Source organism: Falco biarmicus, chromosome 2 (genome assembly GCF_023638135.1).
Source record: "Falco biarmicus isolate bFalBia1 chromosome 2, bFalBia1.pri, whole genome shotgun sequence".
NCBI lineage: Eukaryota > Metazoa > Chordata > Aves > Falconiformes > Falconidae > Falco > Falco biarmicus.
In genome coordinates, this window is record NC_079289.1 from 119179976 (window position 1) to 119203347 (window position 23372).

The 23372-nt window shown below is 43.1% G+C and overlaps 1 protein-coding gene across 22 annotated transcripts in view; it reads right to left on the reverse strand.

The window, feature by feature from the left end:
- Window positions 1-23372, reverse strand: part of BBX (BBX high mobility group box domain containing) — a 141283-nt gene that overhangs the window by 55322 nt on the left and 62589 nt on the right. For all 22 annotated transcript variants that reach the window (XM_056327139.1, XM_056327132.1, XM_056327140.1 and 19 more), the window contains 2 exons: window positions 5810-5980; window positions 3998-4240 (listed from right to left, as the gene is read on the reverse strand). In XM_056327139.1, the coding sequence (XP_056183114.1) occupies window positions 3998-4240; window positions 5810-5971 (405 nt within the window). In that variant the 5' untranslated portion in view covers window positions 5972-5980. The remainder of the gene's footprint in view (window positions 1-3997; window positions 4241-5809; window positions 5981-23372) is intronic.

Genomic DNA, 23372 nt, shown 5'->3' on the forward strand with positions numbered 1-23372 from the left:
AACAATGGCCAAGAAGTATTTCTATAAAATGCATATCAAATGCAGGGACCGGATCCAAGTCTCAGACAGACACTCAATATTGATTTCGTGACTACTAGACCAAAGCCTAAAGCAAAGTGATAGGTTCTGCTTGCCAGGTCATTAGAAAACAACTTAAATGAGCAGTAATAAGAGAATGCAGAAGACAGTAGTGGAGCTTACTGCTTCCCTTCATCTGACCAACTGCACAGTAAACCAACCTAACACAGCCACCCTACAGACATCTCTAAAGTCAACAAGTCCCTTTCAAACAAAAAATTTTAAACATTAAGTCTTTAACCTGGAATTCAGGCACAGCCTGGCAGGATCATGTCCTGAAGTTCCAGGAAAGATAAAAAAGCAGGGGATATGTTTGTGGGATGATGTACCATTTCTGTTTTGTGAAAGCCTGCAGAAGGATGCATTATGCAGCGGGACTGGTGCTACTTCAGAGCTGAGCTTCAGAACCATGCTGCACTGCAGCACACACCCTGAGTTGCTTTCATCATCAAATAAAAAAAAATATTGTTTTCTCCAGTGTGGTATGAACAGGAGCTCACAAGTGGATTCCAGCAGCACCTCAGGGTAGCAGTTAGCACGTACGTAACTTTACATATATGCTTAAATCCCACCAACTGGCTATTAAATGTCGTGTGAATCCCAGAGATCTAACAAAAAAAAATAATCCCCAGAACATACTAGAAAGCTACATTAGTTTTGACTCCTGAAGGATGCCAAGGTTTGCATTACACGTTATGGTCCCCATGTCACCTAGTGAACTTGCCAGACTCCAGCCAGCAGGCCAGAATGTCTGTCCCCCACAGCCTGAGGTGCTGCCAAAGCAGCAGCATCGCGGGGCCAGCAGGACCCCGGCACCTGCGGAACCGCTGGCCGAGCGCTCACGGGGAGAGGCACTGGGCTCTGCCATGCAACCACAGCAGCCTGGACTTACCAGGCTGCATCCTACAGGAAACAATCCTGACTGCCCCGATCTTGCCAACACCAAGACGTATTTACAAACAGAGTGTTTTCTAGCAAGGGAAACAGAGCTTGAACAATAAATAATCTCACTGGGTATTTTCCAAGGCAGCTGAATATTCCCAGTAAGCCCTGTAAGAGTTAACAGAAGAACAGTACCCCTATTATTGCAGTAACTAAAAATGCTGGAGCATGTTTATGAGTGGCCAGAATTCACTTTCCCCTTGACGAAGGGAAACGCTAACAAACAGCAGGAACACTCACGGTTCCACTTGGAGTATTTATCAGCTACCGGGCTTATATCCTTGACAATGAAACTTTCAAAGTTCAGTTGATCTGGGAACTCTGCAGGATACAAACAGAAAGCCTGCTCCTAAAAACACCAGCAGAACCTGACGCGGGGCTCTGCAGGCGCAGCGTGAGGTCTCCAGGGCAGGTGTTGCTACAAAAGACCATAAACCGCAAGACTAAAAATAGAGGGAGCGTGGGGCCAGTTTTTCTAGGTAATTAAGGCACCCCAAGGTGGAGGCAGGTACATAATGGGATTTTCCAAAAGTGTCTAAATGAACTATAGACCTGATTATCCTCTCAGTGGGAATCAGGGATAGAAGTCCCACCCACCAGGAAACCTCTCGTGATTCAGTTTGCCAAAATGTTTGGGTGCCTTGCTATATTCCAAAATCCTTGCATATATCTAGATGTATTTAAGCCAATATATGAATGCGTTGATTTGCACACTGCTGAGATAATGTCACCTCTGGTGCTAAGCAGGTAAGAAACCGAAAGCTTCCTGCTTGATGCTTAATCTAAGCTAACTGGCTTTGCAAGCTATGGCTTCAGGTAGCAAAAACATTCTCAAGACCGCAGAACAGCAGGGGTGCTAGCTGCTGTAGCAGTGACCACTTCTCTCCGGCCATCTGTATCCCTGGACTCAGATGCTCAGGGCACAGAAGACATGTTTGGGGGGCAGCAGGTATGACACGGGCCCTTTGGGAGGTGGCAGCCCTGCCAGGGCAGCATAGAGGCTATGTGGTGAAAACTGGAAGTCAAAGGGCGCTGAAAAGCTACATGTAAGTAACAGCAGCTTATCCCCTGTATTTTAAACCTCAATAAGCTTAGACATACAGATACTCAAACAGAAGATTATTGGCACAATGGTAATTTTATGCCCTTTCAGAGGCATTCACCTTCTTGACATCTAAATGAGCTCTCCTTAGGAAAACTTAGGAAGAAGAAAAACACCAATAAGTGGTTCACACTGGAGTTGACATTAACATTTTTTTGACAGGCTCAGCAGTAAGCCTAATGACAAAAGCAGGCGTTAAAACAACCGATCCACACACAGAGAATAGGTCTATTGGTGAAGAAGGCCCGAATACATTCAATAGCACATTATAGTTGCTAATTATTGTTGTAACATAGAACTGTTTAAAGAACAAAAATTACACACTATCTCTCTTCTACACATTCTTGGAACTAGCTGTAACGATGTAAACTACTTAGATTTATTGTTTCACTTCGACCTTGAATATGCAATTTGTTCTTCATGCCAAGAAAAATAAATAAATCACTGCAGGAGCAATGATTTCTACAACAATATGATTAATAGTTTCAAATCTGTGGCTTCATACAGAAGTTCTGCAATTATTTTCATTCTTAATGAACGAGTTTCCTTCAGCAAGACAAAAGGCTAAGAAAACCAGTCACACCAGGTTTGTTTCTTCCAAAAATTATTTCTTCATTTTCATCTTTCCTTCCTTTGTATCTGTGCTGGATCTCCTAATTGCCTTTTCCCCACAAGAAGCATCGCTAATTTGTACGTGGGAACGCAGAACAAATGAGGAATGGCAGGACAAAGCTGAGACTCAAGTATTTCAACGCTGTGTCACAGACGGGGAGCTACAGAGGTACCACAGACCTTCAGAAAGGCCCTGCCATGCAGAACAGTTTGGTTTTCCTGGGGATCCTTTCCATGCTCACACACAGTGCGGAGCAGCCAGGGCTTATATACGCATGTTAATGGCTGCAGCTGACTCAGGTGACAGGGCAGGCACAGTTAATAGTTCCCCTCATTGTTACACAGCTGTCTGTACTTCTTGTAGTGCGCTAGGCATTACCTGACAAGTGAGAGTAATTCTTCCTTCTCACTGGCCCTCCATTTTTTTTTTTCTAAGACTGAATGCAATGGTTACCCGTAACCTACATCACGCAGGTAATCACAGGGATCTGTTCTGGGGTGATGTTATCAGCCCAAGTAACTGGCTGTGTGTGTTTCACTCTGCTATGGGTATTCGCAGCCGCCTTGGGGCCAGCTTACCAAGCAAGCTGCTTCTTAAAAAGCCTCATTTAAATTTTAAGTTGACATAAAGATACTTTGTGAAATATGGGGATAAATCTCTTTTCCTTGCTCCCAGTTAAAGGACTCTACGTATTGCTCTCAGATTTCGGTACTGGTCTCTGTGTCACCAAAGGTTACTCTATCAGAAACAAGTTAACAATACCTAGGGAGAGTACTTCATGTAATACTAATAATTCTTTAATTCTTGAGCATCAAAGGTAAAAAGGCACTATATTAACTATACTTTTGTTTTGGTCCACCTGTATTATCCATAGCAAATGCACAGCTTGAGCTAAGTGTCCCTAGTCAGCTGACACTCAGATGTGTGTTATCATTTTCAGTGGCCATTATCCACACACCACCCACATGTTAACACTTGCACTGCAGGAATTACCAGGTGGTACCTATCACAAAGTGCATATATTTGTACCAATGACTACTACAGCCAGGTTTGCTTGTCAGACCAATTTCTTTTCATTCTGCTCCAAAGGACCAAGTGAATCCAAGCAAGAACAGCAGCTTCTCTGAGCACGATAATCCCACGGGTGAAGCCGAGGGACTCGGGGAAGAGGAAGACCCCACAGAAAACATTTAATACACAGAGAAACACAAGACAACTATGTAATGAACTCCATTTACATCCACCACTCGGATAGAACATACCTCCTTGGCCATGTCAGTGTATTTCTGCTTTTCTTTTGGATCTAAAACAGCCCACCAATCTGCCAAGATCTTGGTTGCGCCACGGTTATCGAGGCGAGGGTGCTCTTTTCGCACGAGAGAGCGATGGCGTTTGCAGAACAAGAGAAATGCATTCATTGGTCGGCGAGCTCGCTGCTCTGAGGACTCGTCATCTTCGGTTTCATCAGCATCCTGCTCTAAACCGTCAGCGCCAAGGAGAGGCACCTAGCAGAACCAAAAGGAAACGGGCATAAACTTGTTATCCACGCTTCTCACAGAGACTGAGCACCTGTGTATGCTGGATGCGAACGAAGGAGACGCAGAGGGATACACCCAGCTGCCTCCAAAGACCATCTGTTCCACCCAGAAGACCTGGAGTTCTACACCAGATCCCACCTGACAGCCCAAGGTTCCTTTGCACTCTCCACAAGACTTAAACTCCGACTTGCAAGTGGAGCAGATTTCTGGGGACCACTCTCTAGTAACAGTCCTAAAGGTGCTGGAGGGAGGAGATCCTTCCTAGCCCCTTCCTCCAACCCAGAAGTCATCTCCGGGGGATGAGGTGAGCAGAGTTACCTTGGACCTCAATCGTGTGACTGCAGCTACAGAGTGCACTGGCAGGAGAGTGCACAGTTAACAGCTGTTCCCCCCCCTCCTGCCCTTCATTACTCAGCCTGCAAGCTGTGTTGCACTGCAGCCACTGCCCAGCTGCCCAGCTGGAGACAGAGGGCAAATCTCAACAGAATACACTGCCAAAATCTGCTCTCTCCACTTACAGGCCAGTGCATCTCTCCTACAAGGGCACACCACAGAAGACTAGTTCCAACTGAACAAAAGGAACTGCTGTATGAGACAGAAAAGCATCTGCTACCCAACTGCAACGCTGCTCTCTTATACCACACGGAGAAAGTGACCTGTAAGGCCAACAGAAAGCACTGTTAAGAGCATCAGGCTCCAACTCGCTGCTCCTTATCCTTGTCAAGGACACCCTTCCTTAACAGCATGTGCCTCAAGGCTGTCTCGTCAGCACTGACCTCCCCCTTCCCGCCTGAGGAATGCATCAAGGAGATGCAGATATGATATCCACACACTGGAAACATCATGCCTCTGCAACCCATTCCCTTTTCCTGTAACAGAGGATGAGTCTAACTGTACATGTGTGAGGCGCCACATTGTGGGGTCCTTATGATAAAAGGGTAAGGCCAGCGTCTTTGTGCAACACCGAAATACCAAGCATTGAACCAGAGACAGATTATTCTACCCATGCTCTCAATATTCTGGAACAAAAGTTAAATTTTACATGCAAAGACAGTAAAAATTGACAGCTTTTCCCTTGTTTCTCCCTTTTAATCTCTGTATTTTTTTAATCTTAGGGGAAAAAAACCCCACTTATAAGCTTGGTATGTCCTCAGAGTCATTAAAAGCAGATGTCAAGCACAGGCTAACTTCATATCTAAAGTAGACAACTAAAAAAACATGTGAAAAACCCACCTTGAGTAATCAAGAGTGCGATGCGCAACATGTTATTAAAACTACCCCATTAAAACTCTTACAGTCTAACTCTAAAATAGAGAGTTTTGTCCAAGATTTTAAAAGCATGATTGACAACTGACTTTTTATTTGTTATTTGCTGCTTGCCTTTATAGCCTATATGGGCACAACATCACTTCTTTTTATTGACTAGGTTTGTTCACAAAAAGAGAACATCAAGAAGCAAGCACACTAAAAACACAGCTAGGGAGAATCTGACCACACCATCAGCCTTCTACAGCCAAAACACGCAATGAAGTCTACCTTATCAAAATCTTCCTCTTCTTCTTCCTCTTCCTCCTCTTCAGAGAAGTCAAGGAGTTTCTTGGCAAGCAGGGGATGCCACTGAAGACACTTTCTTTTTGGTCGCTTCCCAGTTCCTTCTCCTTCTGTCGAATGATCCTTATTCCTACTACTGCCTTTCATTACGGTGACCTGTCATGCAAAAATAGTCGTAAGTTCACAACAAACCCTTAGGTATAAATGACCAGCATATAGATACTTAAACCACTGACAAGTACATGAGGCACTAGTGCAAGACACTCAGAAGTTTTTGGCAAGATAATAAAGATTTATTCCAATTATCAACAACAGCATGGATGTATCTTTTCCAATCTTAACATTTCCACCTAATGCCCAGATTAACTAGCAACATACAATTTAAGAGCACGAAGCAAGGACACCTGACAGCCCAACTCTCAAATGTGCTCCGATCGTAAGGATAGCAGAAAAGCCCTCACACACCACTAGTCAAGTGAGTGAGAGACTCCACAGCTCTCCCGCACCTGTGTCTACCGTAGTTTTCCATATTTTGCCACTAAAAGTGTCAGGATATCCCTCTTTTTAGCGGTGGAACGTATCGCCAGCTACTCATCTGTTAATCATGCGCTTATATATAGCGATGTTGATGCAGAACCCCATGACACGATGAGCTAGGATTTCCCAATGCCACTAAAAGGTGCAATAGGGAAATCTGACTCCCTGCCTAAGAGAAGTGAGTTTTAATACACAGATTTGAAGCAAACAAACAGAAAGTAGTTACCCTGACACTTCCAAAGTACTCATCAACCACAGCCCCCACACAGCAAACAAAAACCATACGCTGAACCAAGTGCGTGCAGAAGGTAAATCATATTTACTTGCACACCTGCCTTGTGTGTATCCTTATTTAAGAAATACTACAGAACTACCTCTCAGTAAAAATACATGCTTAACACATGCTAACTACCCATTTAAGGGATGGCTTAAGAGATCTGCTACTTAAGTAAGGGGTAAATGAATACATTAATAAATAAACCCAGCACATCACATCCAAGTACCAAAGCCTAGAGCAAGCAAGTGCTGCCAGCACAGTCTGGTCTCTCTTCACACTGTGTAACGTCAAGGATAATCCTTACAGGAGTATGGCTGGCTTTCCAAGAAAGTGATGCAACCATCAAAACAAACTGAACCTGGAGAGCAGTTAGCCAGCTAGATCTTTATAAAGCCGACAAAAAACGATGAAGTCTCACAGGGGCTTCTTGCCAGCTTGATAAAGAAGCTGGGCTAAGTCCTGGTCCCACCAGCAAAGCCAGAGGCAGCTCTGTTGCTGACTCTCAGGAGAAGGGCATGAGAAGAGGTCAAGCCTTGTAACTGCAAGGCCATGTCACGTTTTTGGATGCTGCTTTCTGGAAGATGCGTGCGCTAGTATTTCATCCTGCAGCGGCAGCAGGGAAAGCTGAATCCCTCACCAGAACCATCCACACAGCAGCTACAGCCTGGACTGCCCTGGCCACACTCCTCCGTATGCCCTGCATTCAGCGACCGCTCAGCCTGCTTTTGGCTGATCTCTTCTGGGTGTGTTTCTTGCTGGTTAACTCACTGGCATTTTGGCAACGTGCCCTTGTTTGCACCAGAAATATGCATACGCAGCCGCTTCCCCCGCCAGCTCCAACAGCACAGAAAACTGAAGGACCTTCAGATACTGCTGGCTGGAGGAGACAACCCTGAAGGAAGCAGGTTCAGAAAATTTAACCTCCATTTAAAAATGGTATTTTCCTGGATGTCTATTAGATTCTGTTAGTTCCCCCCTGCTCACCAGCAGGCCCCCACTGGTGAAGGATGCCCTGTAAATTCACGGCAGCTTGCCATTAAGCTGCATGCTTTGTCCCCATCACACCACCTCTACCTTGAGCACATATAAACTTTGATTCTACGGCACCCGCTCCTCCGGTTCATTTTCTGTAACCAGCTCCTGCCTTTTCAGAGATACTATGCGGCACAGAATCAGGCACCCTTTCACCTAGATCTTTGTCCCTGACTTGCAAAGTGGATCCAAACATACAGAAACAGCTTTGGCTTTAAAAGAGCATTGAAGTATGGAAAATCAAGGTGCAATCCAGTATTGTGAAAAGCAAGTTTGAAATCATTTCTATCCCACCATGACCTCCACCTCATACCACACCGCACCACACTCCCTCCCTCTCTTCCTAAAGTGCTGAACCACCATTTGCTTTTGTTTGGGGTGGTTTTGGACACAAATCAACAAAGCAGCAGAGTTACCGTTTGAGCAGGAACTTCAGCTCGTGTGGGTAGCAGAGGTCCATTAAGTCTCGGAATGTGTTAAATGATAGAGATCTGCTTATTACTGTGATCAATAAGTGCGCGGATTACGTCTCAGCAGGATAAATACACTACAACAGGGAGTCCGCTGCTCCAGCCCTTACCACTGACTTATCTTGGTGAGCTAATCCTATGGGTTCTGCCTACAGGCACTCCTAAGTAAGCTGAGTATTACTGATAGCCTTCTACCGCGTTAGTGTGAAATTAAATTAACATTTGAGGAGTGCTCCACGATCCTCCCTTACAAGGCTCAGCTGAAGTCTCAGGGCTATTTCAACAGCATTGCCTTTAGCTGGCACCTCTCTGCCTGCTGCCTTTGGAAAGATGAGCAGAAGAAAACTTCAGAGGACTGAAGCGATCCTGTGGTGTATTTTAGATGTGCTCTCCATCGCCCCCGAGGCCCTGCCTATGCTCTACGCCGAGCTTGGCATGGCAACACAGACCCTGGGCACCGGTCACCCTGCAAATCCCTAAGGGGCTCTCAGGACATTGTATTTCTTTAGTACCACCCAGCTCCCAAATAATATTTTGTTTTCCATGCATGAAGGCTAGATATTGAACACCCAGTTACTCCTGAAATACAAATTAACCAAAGGTCACTGCACATTAGTGCTGAAATAGAAACATATATTCAGCTCTAGGAATTCAAGTGATGTTCTTTAGGCTGCTTTCTTAAATCATGAACCGTTTCACCCTAGCTGTCACCCCAAAGCAGCAGTGCCACCATAAAGAGGCTTTTTAGCAAGATGGGCTGTTAGCCCACCAGCTGGACAAGCTCAGGAGACCCAAGGCCCAGAGCAAGACCCTGGCTGTTACACAGGCGCACTCGCTACAGAAAGACAGGCAGCCGCTCTTTGCTTTGCTTCCACTTCGCAGTGAATCTCTGCCAGGGTCAATGACAAAACCCCTCCTGACGTAACCCCGCTGACAGGAGAACTGAGGCCACAGGCTGACTTCAAACTTTGTTTTTACAGTATGGCTTGGAAGCCCCCCACCCCTTCAGTGTGTTGAGCTACATACTCTATCCTCTGCGCCCTTTCTTCTCTCCTATAAAATAGGGGGCCATTCATAGCGTGGACAGATAAACTACTTCAGCCCCTATTTTTCAATACATCTGTGTTTCCAAAGCCTTTCTCCCCATTTTTCCTTATCCAAGTTCTTGTAAGTTTTGACCCACATTTCAGAGACTTTTTTGGTATTCACTTTTTGCTGATGCCTCTCTCCATCATATGCAGGATTGGCATAATGAAAAATGTTCTAATTCTCTATTACATCACATGAGACTTTTCCTCTTAAAAAATGGATGTTGACAGAGTGCAATGAACTTTTTTTCCTTGGGATTGCTTCATCTTCCACGTTACTACACCACACGTCATGGACATTTTTGCCCTAATTGCTGATATATTCACATACAATTATATAATTATGAGAGAAGCTGTGCCATAAAAACCCAAACAAGAGTCAAATGCGAAACTCAGCAAAACAACATGGGCACTTTCATTCATTTTTTTTGTATGGAAGATTTTGGCAAGACATAGCGTAACTACTTAAGACACTCCACGGCCAAGTTAATGTATGTATGACTAAATGACAGTGGATGTTTTACTGGCATCATCCACTTGTTGAATGGCAAAACATCAATGGAATCTGTTCAGTGGACTCTTCAGATTCTGTTTATTTATCTGATTTTTTTTCCCCCTTGACACATCATCAATGGCATGTTAGCTGCTTGCTTTGTATGGGAGAGGGGAAGCTGGCAGCCAGAAGCAAGCAAAAACATGAGCTCCTTCTCTCCCTCTCAGGGATCCCTGAGTGCTGGCAAGCATCCCTACCAGCCAGCTTTTGAAAAGAGAGCTGGCCTTGGACCCTACAAGAAGCGAAGCATGCGTTTACTCTTGGCAATGAAATAGTTCCATAGCAAGTCACAGAACAAGCCATGGGCAGCCTTTGCAGGATTTAGGGCTTAAAAGTATGGAAGATACACAGCACGCAAAGTGCAAAATTTGCAATAACTGGAGTTTATAAACCATATCACATACAAAAGTAATTTCTTCTACACTTTCTAAAAATATCATGCGTCTTCTAAGGCATATGTAATGGCTATTAGAGGCTAGTAAGAGGAAAAACAATTATAACCAGCTAACAAGATTTTACAAGATATTTCTCAGCTTAAGGATGACAAAAAAGTGACAAGACACTAGGGAGAAAGTAGGAATATTCCAAGAAGACGAGACAAAAGCATGGACAGTTTTGCTTAAAATGAGCCACATATGCTCTGTAGCATCACCAGAGGATACCTGTCAGGGCTGACATTCATGATCCACTGACAGCAAGAGACACCCTCAGGGCGATGTTCTACACCTGCCTTCCGTGCAGACACAGATCAAACGTTACAGAGCTATTACACCAGTAAAAATTTGAACAATATTTTTTTCTTTTTCTTTTGTGCCCTGATTGTATTATTTCCTTTCTGGTCCTGGAAACATTAATCAAAGAATTACAGTTTTCTTGGATGTCTTATAAATCTGTATACCAAATAGGCTTCGGGGGGGGGGGGGGGGGGGGGGGGGGAGGGGGGAAAGATTCCTCAAGAAAAGAGCTAGATGATGCAGGGAAGCAGGGGAGAAGAATGATTGTTTAGAAACATATACTGTAAAAAGCTATTTCCATTACACAACTGTGCGCAGGTCTTCACTTTTTAAAGTGTTCATTAACAACAAGTGTTTGATTAGCTTCATTAATGTTAAGTTTTGGGTTCCTCCTGTCTTCCTCTGTTATTTACAAAACCCAATACAGACAGATGACCGACTTCTCTCACCCCACGGCTGATCTGTCAGTGAGAATGCTGCTAGGGCTTGTGCTCAACAAGCTGCACTCACTGGGAGTTCCCCAAACTACGTCCACAAACACCAAAATCCTTATAAAGGTCTGCAAAAGTAACCGAGCGCTGTAAGGCACGTGCTGTGATACAGGCTGGAAAGAAATCCAATACCTGCAAAGGCAGAACCCCAGAGGTGCGAACTGTGACTATGGTGCAGTCCCTGCTGGAAGTTTCTCCGTGGAAGAACGGCTGAACTTCAACAACGCTCGTCCTGCTTCCATGAGGACAGTGGAAATGAACTTCTGCTGTCCTGTCACCTTCAAACCACATTCGCTGGAGTCCAGCTGGACCCTCAGCTGACTCCATGGGGATTACTGGTACCAAGGAGCAAAGGTGCAAGTGGGTTTTCTACACTTTCTGCTCGGTTTTACACAACGGAAATCCTCTACTATTTTATAACAACAAATAACAAAAAGAGAAAAGGGGACCGAACTATGACACTAACGGCTTGGTGTTTTGGGGGCCACCAATTCAGTAACCTCAGCGGTTTCCACAAAGAAGCAAGGGACTGAGAAACGAGTTCATATTCTTCCAGATCTAGTGGGCTGAAGATGTATTTGAATTTTCAAATAAAAGCAAAAGGATATTTCTGGCAGTTAAATACACCTACACAAATACAGAAAGTTTTTGAAAAAATAAATTTCTTTTAGCTCTGGAGTAACCGAGCATTTCTATAATGAAGGGCAAGAACTACTTGGCACTAATTACTGACCAGTCAGTGAATATATTCTTTATTGCTTCACAGCAGAAAGCCATTAATGAGCTTTCTAATTTTCGGAGATGTGATGGTTTAATGGGGGACATGCTGAGACTCAATGGAGTCCTGTTTGCGAGCAGAGGTTTGGGACAGACTGTCACCACATGGAGCTCTTAGCAACACAACAACAAGTCTTACTGAATTTTTCATGACACACTTTTCTATCTCCATAAATAATTTTAAACTATTCCTTACTCTCTTAAAACTCAGATCTGAGTTGCTTGCTTTGTTCCTTAATACATAAAATTAAACACTAAGATCATCAAATGTCAACATCACTTTTTTGCATTTTTTTTTTAAGTGAACTTTTCATGCCTACCAAAGAGGAATAAAAGCAACATATAGTAAAAGTCAATAGATTTTAAACTTCAGCTCTACTCTTTCCCTGCTCATTCACACATCCACAAGAAATAAGATGTTCTTTGGGGTTTTTTTAATGCTAAGAAATAACCAGGTTTTGTCTAGCATGAAAAGCACTTGATAGTGAACAACTGTACTCACCATTAGCATGGTATCAGGATGCTTCAATTAAAAAAAGGAGGGGGGGTGGGGGGTGGAATCTGTTGCTGGTGTTCACTTGCCTTTTTTTATGCACGTCTTAGTTTTGGTTAATACCGTCCTAGTTAATTCTCCAGCAAGAATGTTTGTAAGCACATTTCAACTGCTAGCTCTTTCCAAATCTGCTTTTAAAATGGGAAACACACAGACAGCAAGCGCATGTGTTGGCATAAGAAAACCTCACGCTGAACAAGCAAACCTCCTGCATTCAATACATAAAAAAACCTTGCCTATTCGGTGCAAGAAATACGCTGCCCAGATGCACTTGTGTCACCATTTCAGGCAACTGTGTTTTAAAACCTGTCCGTGAGACTTAAGCATAATACAAGAAATAAAGCTTGAAATGTTATGAGGAGATATGTAATCTACTGCAAAGTCTTTTAATGATGATTGAATTTCTCATTTGTTTTTCTTTCTAGTTCTCTTTTCCCCCCTCTTTGCAACATGAAGAAATATAATAAAATATTACATATTTTACTTTGTAGGGAGTTCTGCAGCCTTTAAGAATCTCTTCATTAAAATAAGTGAAAGACAGGCAAATCCTGCCCTTGAAAGACACACGTAGAACTGGATCCTGCACAGTGCAGGAGTAAACGGGTAAGGAAATTGGAAAGACAAAACTCAGCGTAGGTCTTGACTGTTGGGTTTTCCTTACGCCCCTGCCAGAGAACAAACACAGCTAACTGGACCTTACTCAGCCAACAGAATATTTCAGCTAAAACTCAGCCTGAAATTCAGGATGTAACCCAAACGTGGAAGCTGCATCAGCTACGATGCTGGAAAACCAGGGTGTGAGTGTATCACAGCTAGGCTGCCAGCAAGTGCTTGGTGTCAGTAAGGCAAACTGCTTGTCAAACTACAACTTGGGAGTTTTAGTCTAGAAAATACACTAAAAAAACCCCAAACCAATCAGTAAAAAGAGATGGAAAGATGGGGGTAGGAAAAAGAAAAAAAAAAAAGTGAAACAAGGGCAAAGAAAAGAAAGAAGCAGCAAAAGGACAAAAAAAAAATAAAGCTTTGTGAAAACTAGCATCATTTAGCTTGACAAAGACAAAATAACAGGCTCTGAATACATAAAATACATCAGCAAATATTCTATTTTCCACATCCGTAATGCAGAGCCCAAGCGGGCAGCCCATGCTGACGGGAAGGAAAAGGGTGGCCAAGCCCTGGGACACACTCCCTCACCAGCAGCGGCACTGGGCACCAGGGCCGTGCATATCGGGGGGTCCCCCAGCGCCCTGGACCCCTGCGGCGGCAGTGGCACTGCTGAACGCACCACCCAAGGCATCACCCCTACATGCTAAGCATCAAAAGGTTTAATCTGATTACAAAAACTAAGTGGTACATGAAATTTGAAATATGTAACTAAAAAAAGTATTTTAGAAGTGTACTCAAAACGTACTGAATGCAAGTAGGATGGTCGGAGAGAGTTTGGATAATCCAAATGCCAATAATTTGTAATAATAGTAACAACAAACCAACAATAGCAAGAATAAAAAAAATAAAAATAAGTAATAAAAATAATAAGAGACCACCCCTCAGCTCTCAGAACCCAAAGTCAAATTGAAATTGTCTATCAAAAAGAGAGATGGCCTGGAGTTCTGCTTACAGCCTTCAAAGGGCAAAACCCTCTGAATGGAAAAAATAAAAATAATAATAATAAAAAAATCAATCTTTTTGACTTGCCACTCCCAAAGCTTCATTTTTATCTTTGATTAGGAGGCACACAAATTGCAGTAGGGTCCAGCCATGGCAAAACCACAGCCAAGTGCCTTGGCGCAGCACGGCACACAAGAGGCGACGTTCCTGCAGCAGACGTGGCAGGGCGAGCGCAGCTGAATGGGAAAATTGTTCCAACTCTCCTTTTCACCTCTTGTTGATTGTGTCCTAGTGTCTTCTAGAAAACTGGGACAATGCAGCTGTGTCCACCGCCACTGTAAGCCATTCTAAGGTTTACCATGTGCGTAACGAAGCTTTCATAATAAAATTCAGTCATAATTACCACCAGTGTCAGGGGAACCATATACAGCTGTATGAGCAAATGAAAGAATTAGTTCCTTAATCCATATTTAATAGGCCATAAAATATCCTTGCACAACCTGGTATTATAGTGTGTCTACTCTTGCTCTCTTCAACTCAAGTACAATAGGCTAGCACAGTTGTCCAAACAACCCCTCGAAAAAGCTACTACCCACGGCTCCTATGGAAGAATAATCAAATTAATGGCTACAGACAGTATTTACTCAGCTTTGCTCATCTTCAAAATTATTAGCTCATAAATCATGGCAACGTAACTCTTGTGTACCTCAGAAACAACAATAAAGAAGCTACATGAAAATTCTAAATAAAACAGGGATGTGCAATGATCACTGACAAATACCATAAGACTGACTTGATAATAAATTCCTACTACTACCTTATTTTCTGAAGAATCAAATTGTCAGCGCCTCCTTCCATCCTCTCCCCCTACCAAGAGATAATGTGGGTAAAGCAAAAAATTTGTGAAAAGTAAATCCTTGCAGTCTGTTCCCTGTCTGACCCCCCTCTACAAGATTCTGGGTTAATTTCCAAGCTACTGACCTCAAATAATTCTAAAAGAAATATTAAAGTAGCAACACTTTGTCAAAATACGTTGCATCTCAAATTAGGCATAACCCAAGAAGGTAAACAGAGTACCAGGGCAGAGCAAAATTTTGTTAAAAAAATGGATACAGATCTCTTCTCCCAAGTAACAAGTGATAGGGAAAAGAGGAAACTGCCTCGTGGCACCAGGGGAGGTTTAGATCGGAAATTAGGAAAAACTCTTCCCCAAAAAAAGCTGGCACAGGCTGCGCAGGGCCGTGGCTGTCACCGTCCCTGCAGGTCTCCAGCAGCCGGGCAGCCGTGGCGCGCAGGGGCAGGGCCCAGGGGTGGGCTTGGCACTGCTGGGTTCACGGTGGGACTCGATGACCTTAGGGGTCTTTTCTAGCCTAAACGATTCTATGACAAGTAAGTGGAGAACAAACTAATTCACATACATTTATCAGTTATTCATACATTTCTCTTCTTTCTAAAGGCAGCATTTTAAGCATCAGGAATGAGCTTTTAATGCAGACCAGACTCCTTAGTGCAGTGGTTTTATTTGATCACAGAAGAAGGAGACTCAGCTAAAGGAACTTAGAATTTTGGAAACACCACCATCTCTCGGAACTAGGCAGATCCATATAAAATCCTTTTTAAGTCTATCAAAATTTGTAATGAGATTGAGAGCAGATGTACTACCTCAATACACAATTTTAAAGTGCCATCTAGTGGTTACTCTCCTTTTTATTTCAATTTGGTATTTGAAAATAAATAAGTTTTTCCCACTTTTAAAATTTTAAGAGTGTTATTTCTACCACTTACTGGTATTTTATTATGTGACTCTTGGTCCTCTCGTGGTAAGTAGATGCTTAAATTAAGCCTAAGTTTAAGCATTCTGATGGACTGAATTTGGGACAGGAGAGTGCAGATTTCAGGACTAAGGAACTGGAAGAAAAAGGGGCAAAAATATATCTTATTTTTTCTTATATTCCATCGTACCCATGGAAACAAAAAAAGGCACAAATGTCAGTTCATCATTTAGAGCTTTTTCAGTACAACTTAATGACTACTTATCACTAGAAAATTCTGAACATGTTTAAGTCGATAAGCAATCAGGGCCTCAACTGATCATATGAGAAAATCCTGCAGAATAAAGCATGTTCTAAGCATCCCTCCCATCAGATAAAGCCAAAAATTCACCGTGCCGCATCAAGAGGTTTCTGGTTTACACTCAGCTCAACCTGTGATCTCACACAGACCCAAACATTTGATACTCAGCCAAGTTTGGTGACTTAACCGATTAGTCTCGTAACGGGAACAATCACTTCAGGTCTTCTGCCTCCCACCTCAAATATCCCATTATTCTCCATGTGTAAGGAGTTGGGCTGATGAGGTACCCCGAAAAACTACTAAATGCGCACATGCAATACAGTGTGCCCCAGAAGGCACCAAACCTGTTGTGCATGCCATGCAGACAACCTGTACGAATCATGCTAAGCACATCAAATCCTGAATTCAGTGCACATGCAAAGACACGCACGTGTGCTTGTATATCCATCTGGAAATCTCCAGACAAAAATATGGAAGTCAGCATCAGATAGCTGAGCAACCAACAAAAATATCCGGGCTTCTTTATAACGGACCTCTGAGAGCCTAAAAGGAAGATGATCTGCTTCTGTAACACAGTTTGATACAGTTACAGATATTAAATTGTATGTATATTGCTATCTATCTCTATAAAGTAAGAGTCTGAGACAGAGCTGAAGTTAAAAACATACTGTTACTAAACATCCTCTTCTATTATATTTCTACTGCAAGACTTGTTAGCTACCTTTCTGTGGCAGAATCAGATTCACTAGGGGAAAAGAAATATTTAAAAATGCTTAGCCTTTATTCATTCTGTCTTGAATCTAGATTTTAATCACTTTAATAAAAAGGTGGGAACATTGATATCATCCCAGTTTTTCCAGTTAGGCAAGAATCTGAGAGATGAAGTCTCTTGAAAAAAGCTCAGGAACAAATTTGTGGTCAAACTGGGAAGACAGTCTGTAGCTCAGATGCCAGCCCCTGCTCCCTTCTGCCATCTCTCCCTTCCAGAAGATGTAAGCTGAGAAATTAAAATGAAAACTTTCACATTCAGCAATCTTTTTGTGCACTTGTTACCTGGGTAATTACTGAGACGTTAAGCGTCCCCAGCAAGGGACGCTTCAGACCCACCTCCCGGTGGGCTCCCCGGAGCCGCAGAACTCAGACTCCAAGCGCACACCAGAGCCCGAGCATGCCCGGTGCATCACCCCAGCACCACACTGCAGGGAGGAGTGCGCTGGGCAACCCAGGTTGCTTGTGCCGACAAAACACTGCATGGACAAACCTGCAAGCATCCTATTTCAGACTCCAGTGCTGCCTCCCATTCATAACACGTACAAGCCCTTAAATGCACCATGGAACGTGTCTACCTGATTTGGGGCTTATCCAACAACCTCAGCATAACAATCCATATACAGGTCCTGGAAAATTTACAGGATACCTCCAAGCGATTAGATAAAAAGCAATGCAAAGATCTGGAGATGCAGGCAAACACAAAGCTGCCCCTGAATACAAGAATGGGTCATAGACAATGCCAGAAAGAGCAATCAAATTTTGCAACACAGAGATTTAAAAAAAAAAAAAGGAATAAACAACACTACTTAAAAACCCCTGAAAAGGAAGAGTATTAGCTTACTGCATGTCTAGTCTCAAAAAGCAGCCTCAGCTACTCAGCAGATTAAACTCTCCTTTTAACACCCATCAAAATAATTTTAAGTCCCATAGTTCCATATCTCATTGCCTAAACTATTGCACTTTGCTATTCAATTAATCCATTATATGGTACGTGCACTCAATTTGGAAGGCAGGGATGCTTTGCCCTGGATGGCTACTAGCCCTTTTCAGGATAAGCGCATTTTGTGTGTTCTCCCAGGTGTACACCCACTCAGAGCCCATGCACCAAACCGATGGGAGCCAAGCGAACAAAGCACCTCCCCCAGGACGCAGGATGCCACCCAACACCAAGCCTAAGTCTATGGCTTTTTTCATGCATGAAATGTAGACGCAGCTGAAACGTAAACTAAAATTCTGCATGCAGTCTTAAGCGACTTTATTTGATGGAAAAGGTCTAAAGGTCAAACCCACAGAGCTTAAGACAATTAAGAAGGAAAAAAAAATTACTGTCTTTCATACAATAATTTTAAAAACTGCTTTAATTGAAAGCTACATGGATACCAGTATGAATTAGAAAATCCTGTATAATGGTAAACAATATTGACAAATCTCAGAAGCGTGTAACTGAACGCACCCCTATGTAACATCCGGCGTTTCACTGCAGCGTTACAGGCACATTCTCCTGGGGCCCAATGGATGTTGGCCATGAATGACTTCAAACTCCTGGAAGAAAACAAGCTACCAAGAAAACCTGTTCTTTGCTGGGAAGGTAGCTTTATGCCGTAAGACAGAGTGCTCAGTTTTTCTTTAAAAATCTCTCTCTCAAACAAGCTTCAAACTAAACCATCGAAAGTAAGCAGGGCTGTAGACAATGCTCCCATTCTTGAGCCATATGCATGCTCACTAATGTTGCAAAAATGCATCACCACCTCGAGCTCTGCTGAATATAACAGTCTCTTTTAAGGAGAAAGAGACTTGGCTCATTTTTAATTCATGGAAAAACAATCACATGATTCAGCAGTGTCCACTTCAAAAGACTGAGAGCCAGGAATTTTACACAAGCTGCATGTGAAGGATTTATGGCAAATATGTTTGCATTGTTCCCCTTAAAACTAGACAATGTAATTAATTTTCATGCACTAACAAACTATTATTTCAAGAAAAAGAAAATATTAAAGACTACATTCATAGCACCAGGAGGATTCTAGTCCTGCTCAAGGCAGGGCTAAACTTCAAAGCTGGGTCACGCTACTCAGAAGCCTGCCGAGGGATGGAGAACCCACCACCTCTTTGGGCACCTGCTCCAACACCTTCACAAGGGAAGGTATTTTTCCTCATGCTCAACCAGAATTTCCCCTGCTGCAACTTGTGACTCCTGCCTCTTGCCTGTCCTTTCACTGTGCACCACTAAGAAGAGTCTACCTCCATCTTCTTCCCAATTGTCCTACAGAGAGCTGGAGTCATTTGGAGCCTTTCTCAGCCAAAACACAACCAGCTCTTGCAGCCTTTCCTGGTATGTCATGTGCTCCAGACCCAACCTCAGTAGTTAACTGTGCTCCCTTCAGTTCTTTGGTCTCTCCTGTATGGGGGTCCACTGTCTCAGAAATGCAGAGTAGGCAAACCCCTTCTTCTCAGCCTGCTGGCTATGTTCTTGCTCACACAGCCCAGCCTTCAGTTTGCTTCTGTGGCTGCAAGGTCATGCTGCCGAGTCCTATTCAATTCACTGATACTGAATTAGGATCCCCAGGTCTTCCCCGCAAAGCTGTTTTCTGCCTTTCTTTTTGAACTTCACAGGGTTCCTGTTAGCCCTCTCCAACTTTCTGGAGATACTTTGAAGAGCAGCTCTGCCCTCCTGCACATCCACTACTTCCACCAATTTGATGTCACCTTGACTTGCTGAGGGTGCACTCCATCCCATCATTTATATCAATGAAATTATTAAACAACACTGGCACCAGTATCAGCCTGCATGGAATACCACCAGTAACACTGCCAGTTCAATGCTGAATGCACTTGTTCAGCCAGTTTTTCATACTGTGTAATCCTTCCAACCATCCATCCCGTCTGTATCCAGTCTGGCTCCAGGGATGCTAATGGAAGTGTCAAAACCCTTGGTACCACACCGAAGTAAAGCAAGGCCCCCTCTGCTCTCCCTCTGCCCACCACACTGTGTCTCCATCACTTCATCACATCCATCAGGCACAATCTGCCCCTGGTGAATCCATGCTTGGCTGTTCCCAGTCACCTGCTTGTCCTTCATGTGCCTCCAAACGGCTCCCTCGAGGACTAGTGCCACGGTCCTCCCAGGGACTGAGCGGAGGTCAGCCAGCCTGCTGTCTCCCAGATGTTTCTTTGTGCCTTAGAGCACAATTAAACACCTCAGGGCCTGATTTCTTCCTCTTGCATGACCCATGAGAATGATGACACTGTTTCAGTCGACCTGCAGTAACCTGAGATTACAACCGTATTTGCCAGCAATGTTAAATGCAGAAGAGCTGGAAATACCAGTAGCTGGGGAACAGGTAGCACAGCCTGCGTGGCTCAACGCTTCCTGTATTTTTTCAGCAAGCTACCCAACATTACAGACCCAAGTCTGCAAACACCTCTCCCCCACTCAATAAAACCAAACCAAATAAATCCGTGAGACCTAAACACAGCATGGTATTTTCATTGTGTTTGGAAATGTGAATCCCATTTAGTCCAAGCCTTCCTTAGCACTTTCATTTTTTAAAAAGCTTGTTTTTCATAGGGGGAAGAGCATGAAGTTACTGGGATTCTGAGGAAAGCCCTAAAAAACCTCAGCCAGTGAGAGAGCAAACAAGTTAGCTTCCTGCCCAGGTGATGTATGCAATGTAAGAATAAGACAAGAGCAACCTGGCAGAAAATTCAACTAATTCCTTCCAAAATCCAGATGTTTAACATCTTCAGTGATCTGCTGTGGACAGGCTGGTTCAGAAATCTGTTGCTCTGTGCTCAAAGGTCTAAACACAAACAAGTCCTCCCTGACAGTCCAGGTCCCTGGTGAGCTGGCAAGCAACTGGGCAGACAACCCCACATGATCTGCTGATCAAAAGCTTACTGGAAGCAGTGAAGATGCCCAAGGACATCAGTAAGCTTGGAGCAGACTTTCCAGTTCAAGTTTCAAAAAGAACTTCCCATGTTTTCTGCAGTTTAGAGTTTGAGAAAAAATAGGTGGGAGATCTTTTAAATACTCTAGGATTGCTATGGGATGCATTAATTTGGCAGCAATCTCCGTGATACACAGGTCTTTCAGAAGCCTTAAGTGGGGACATGAAGGATCTCATTGCCAGGGACCAAAACCAGCCTACTGAAGAATGAGACAGTTAAAACCAACTGAGACAGTTCCTTCTGTGAATAGCTCAGGTTTGCACTAAAACATCCTCAGGAGGCAAGAGAAGGGCTTTCTTTTAGGCTTTACAAGATTTTAAGTGGAGGGGCACTCGAACGCAAAAAACCTCTCAAACCTCACTGTGGATCCTTGCTTATTAAATGCTGGGCTCTTAACGAAGAGCTCGCAGAATGGATAGATGCCATGCGTATGTGAGCGCAAACACATACCATTCACTAAGCAGCAACTCGGAAACCTCTGCTTTTGAAACACTGAGTAGTCCTTTGTCTTTATCTTCCGATGCCCACTCACAATGGAATGCAACTCACAAAGCTGGACACTTTTTACCATTTAATAAATCAAGATCTTAAAAGAATCAGTTAAAATAAAAAGCTCTTACAATACCAGCCAACAAGCCACAACTCATTCAGGCTCTCAGCACTCTCCAAAAATTATCCCCATGTGTATCCAACGTTTTCAAAAGCCTGGGGAAACTGATGATTTGTCCAGAACATTTTCCAGTATAACTAATGGCTGGCTCCTGTGGACAGGGAAATACTCATTACGCACCTTACTGCTCCTAGTGCTCCTGTAGAGAGCACTTCCTACCGCCTATGCTGTGTTCATTATTTATGACCTGAGTTCCTCCACCGATTTAAATTGTGACACTATGGTAAGGGAATGAAGCGGACTTAACCGTGGATGTGCCGTGTTATCTGAGCAATCCTACCACCTGCTTCATGCTACTATACGAACTCAATAGTGGAACTCCTTTAGCTCACTAAACTCTAAGGACGTTTTCCCCACCAACAGAGTCCTGAACTCCTGCCCTTGGAGACACACCACACCTTCATGAAGTTACACTACAGACAGCTTAAAAATTCCATCCTGACTGGAAAGACTTCCTCTGAATGTGAAGAGTGGAAGATGAACTGACACCACTGTGCTTCAACATCTTTCCTGCTTTTCTGTTTTCATTGCTTCAGATTAAATGAGTCATCCCAGTTGTAAAGACTAGAACTGGATTTGTGAAAACTGGCTCTTGGTAACTCTTTCTGACACTGGCATTAAATACCTCAATTTGCCTTGTATCAGTTAAATTATGACAAGTCAAACATTTGGCTAAAGCTTAGGAAGAGCAAATGAGTTCTCATCATTGTAAATATTCTCAGTGCAAGGGCAAACTCAGCTCAGAGGAAAAAGTCCGCCACTTCCAAAGTCAATTATCTTTAATTCACACTTTCACTGCACAAGCCTACTACCACTGAAGAAGAAACCCATATAGACAGACTGCACAGACAGATTCCCAAAACGTAAAGACGAAGTACTCAGCAAAATATTTACACACTGAATGTTTTCTTGAAAAGAAGGACACCTCAAGTCCACCCATGGCAGCAACAGCATCTTCCAGTAACAACGCAACCAATCAGAATGCTGATTTAAAGAAAAAAGGAAGAAAAACCTGTAGGAAAACATTTGACACAGGCACTGCTAACTAACACCAAAGTATGGAAAGAGAGCACTAACACATAACACACAGGTTCCCTCTGCTGCCAAGTCCCATGGCCTGGGATTCAGCAATTTGTGTTCATTATGAATACAAAGTGTGGAAAATAACTGCTGTTTCATTTGGGGTTTCGTTGTGTTCAGTTCTTTTTTAATAGAGATTAAAAAAATAAATTTAGAAAATATTTTTTAACGAAGCCTTATACACCTCAAAAAGCTGGAGCGAAATGGTAAACTGGATGCGCTGCAGTCAAAAATTATGTTGCCACAAATATTGGATCTCAGCCTGTGCTTTTTCGTTTTATCTCCTTCTGCAAGGTTTTCTGGAGCACCACCATGAAAGCACCAGAGGCCCATAAAAACTGAAAGAAGAAGTCCTCTTAGTAAGACAGATTATTTAAACTTTGGGTTCTCATTCTGTTTACATTACCACCTATTTAAAAGTCCCATTTCTTCACCAAGAGTCAAAGAAGAAGTGGCTTCATGTAAAAAATCCCAACAGTCTGGCTCCATCTGGGTGGTAAAACTGCTTATGTAGTTCTCCAGCAGATAAAAACAAAACAATAAACTTCCAACCAACATAAAAAAGCCACTTCACAAGTAACCCACACCTCAAACAAGATTAGATAGTTAAGATTACAGGTAGGCATTATGGATTTTATCTTCATATCTTTACGACCACAGAGAAAGAGAAAAGATGGAAATACTGGGGTGTTTTTCCCCTAGTTCTTCTGATCACTGTTGGAGATCTTTGGGGATTAACACATGTAAGATTCAGTACTCGTGAATGCCTGCAAAGTTTTTATGAACTTTATAAACTGTATTATTATGCCTATGCAGATATTCCTAGATGGAAATACAGATACACAGTTAGACAATATACATCTACGTTTAACTATGAATACATGTT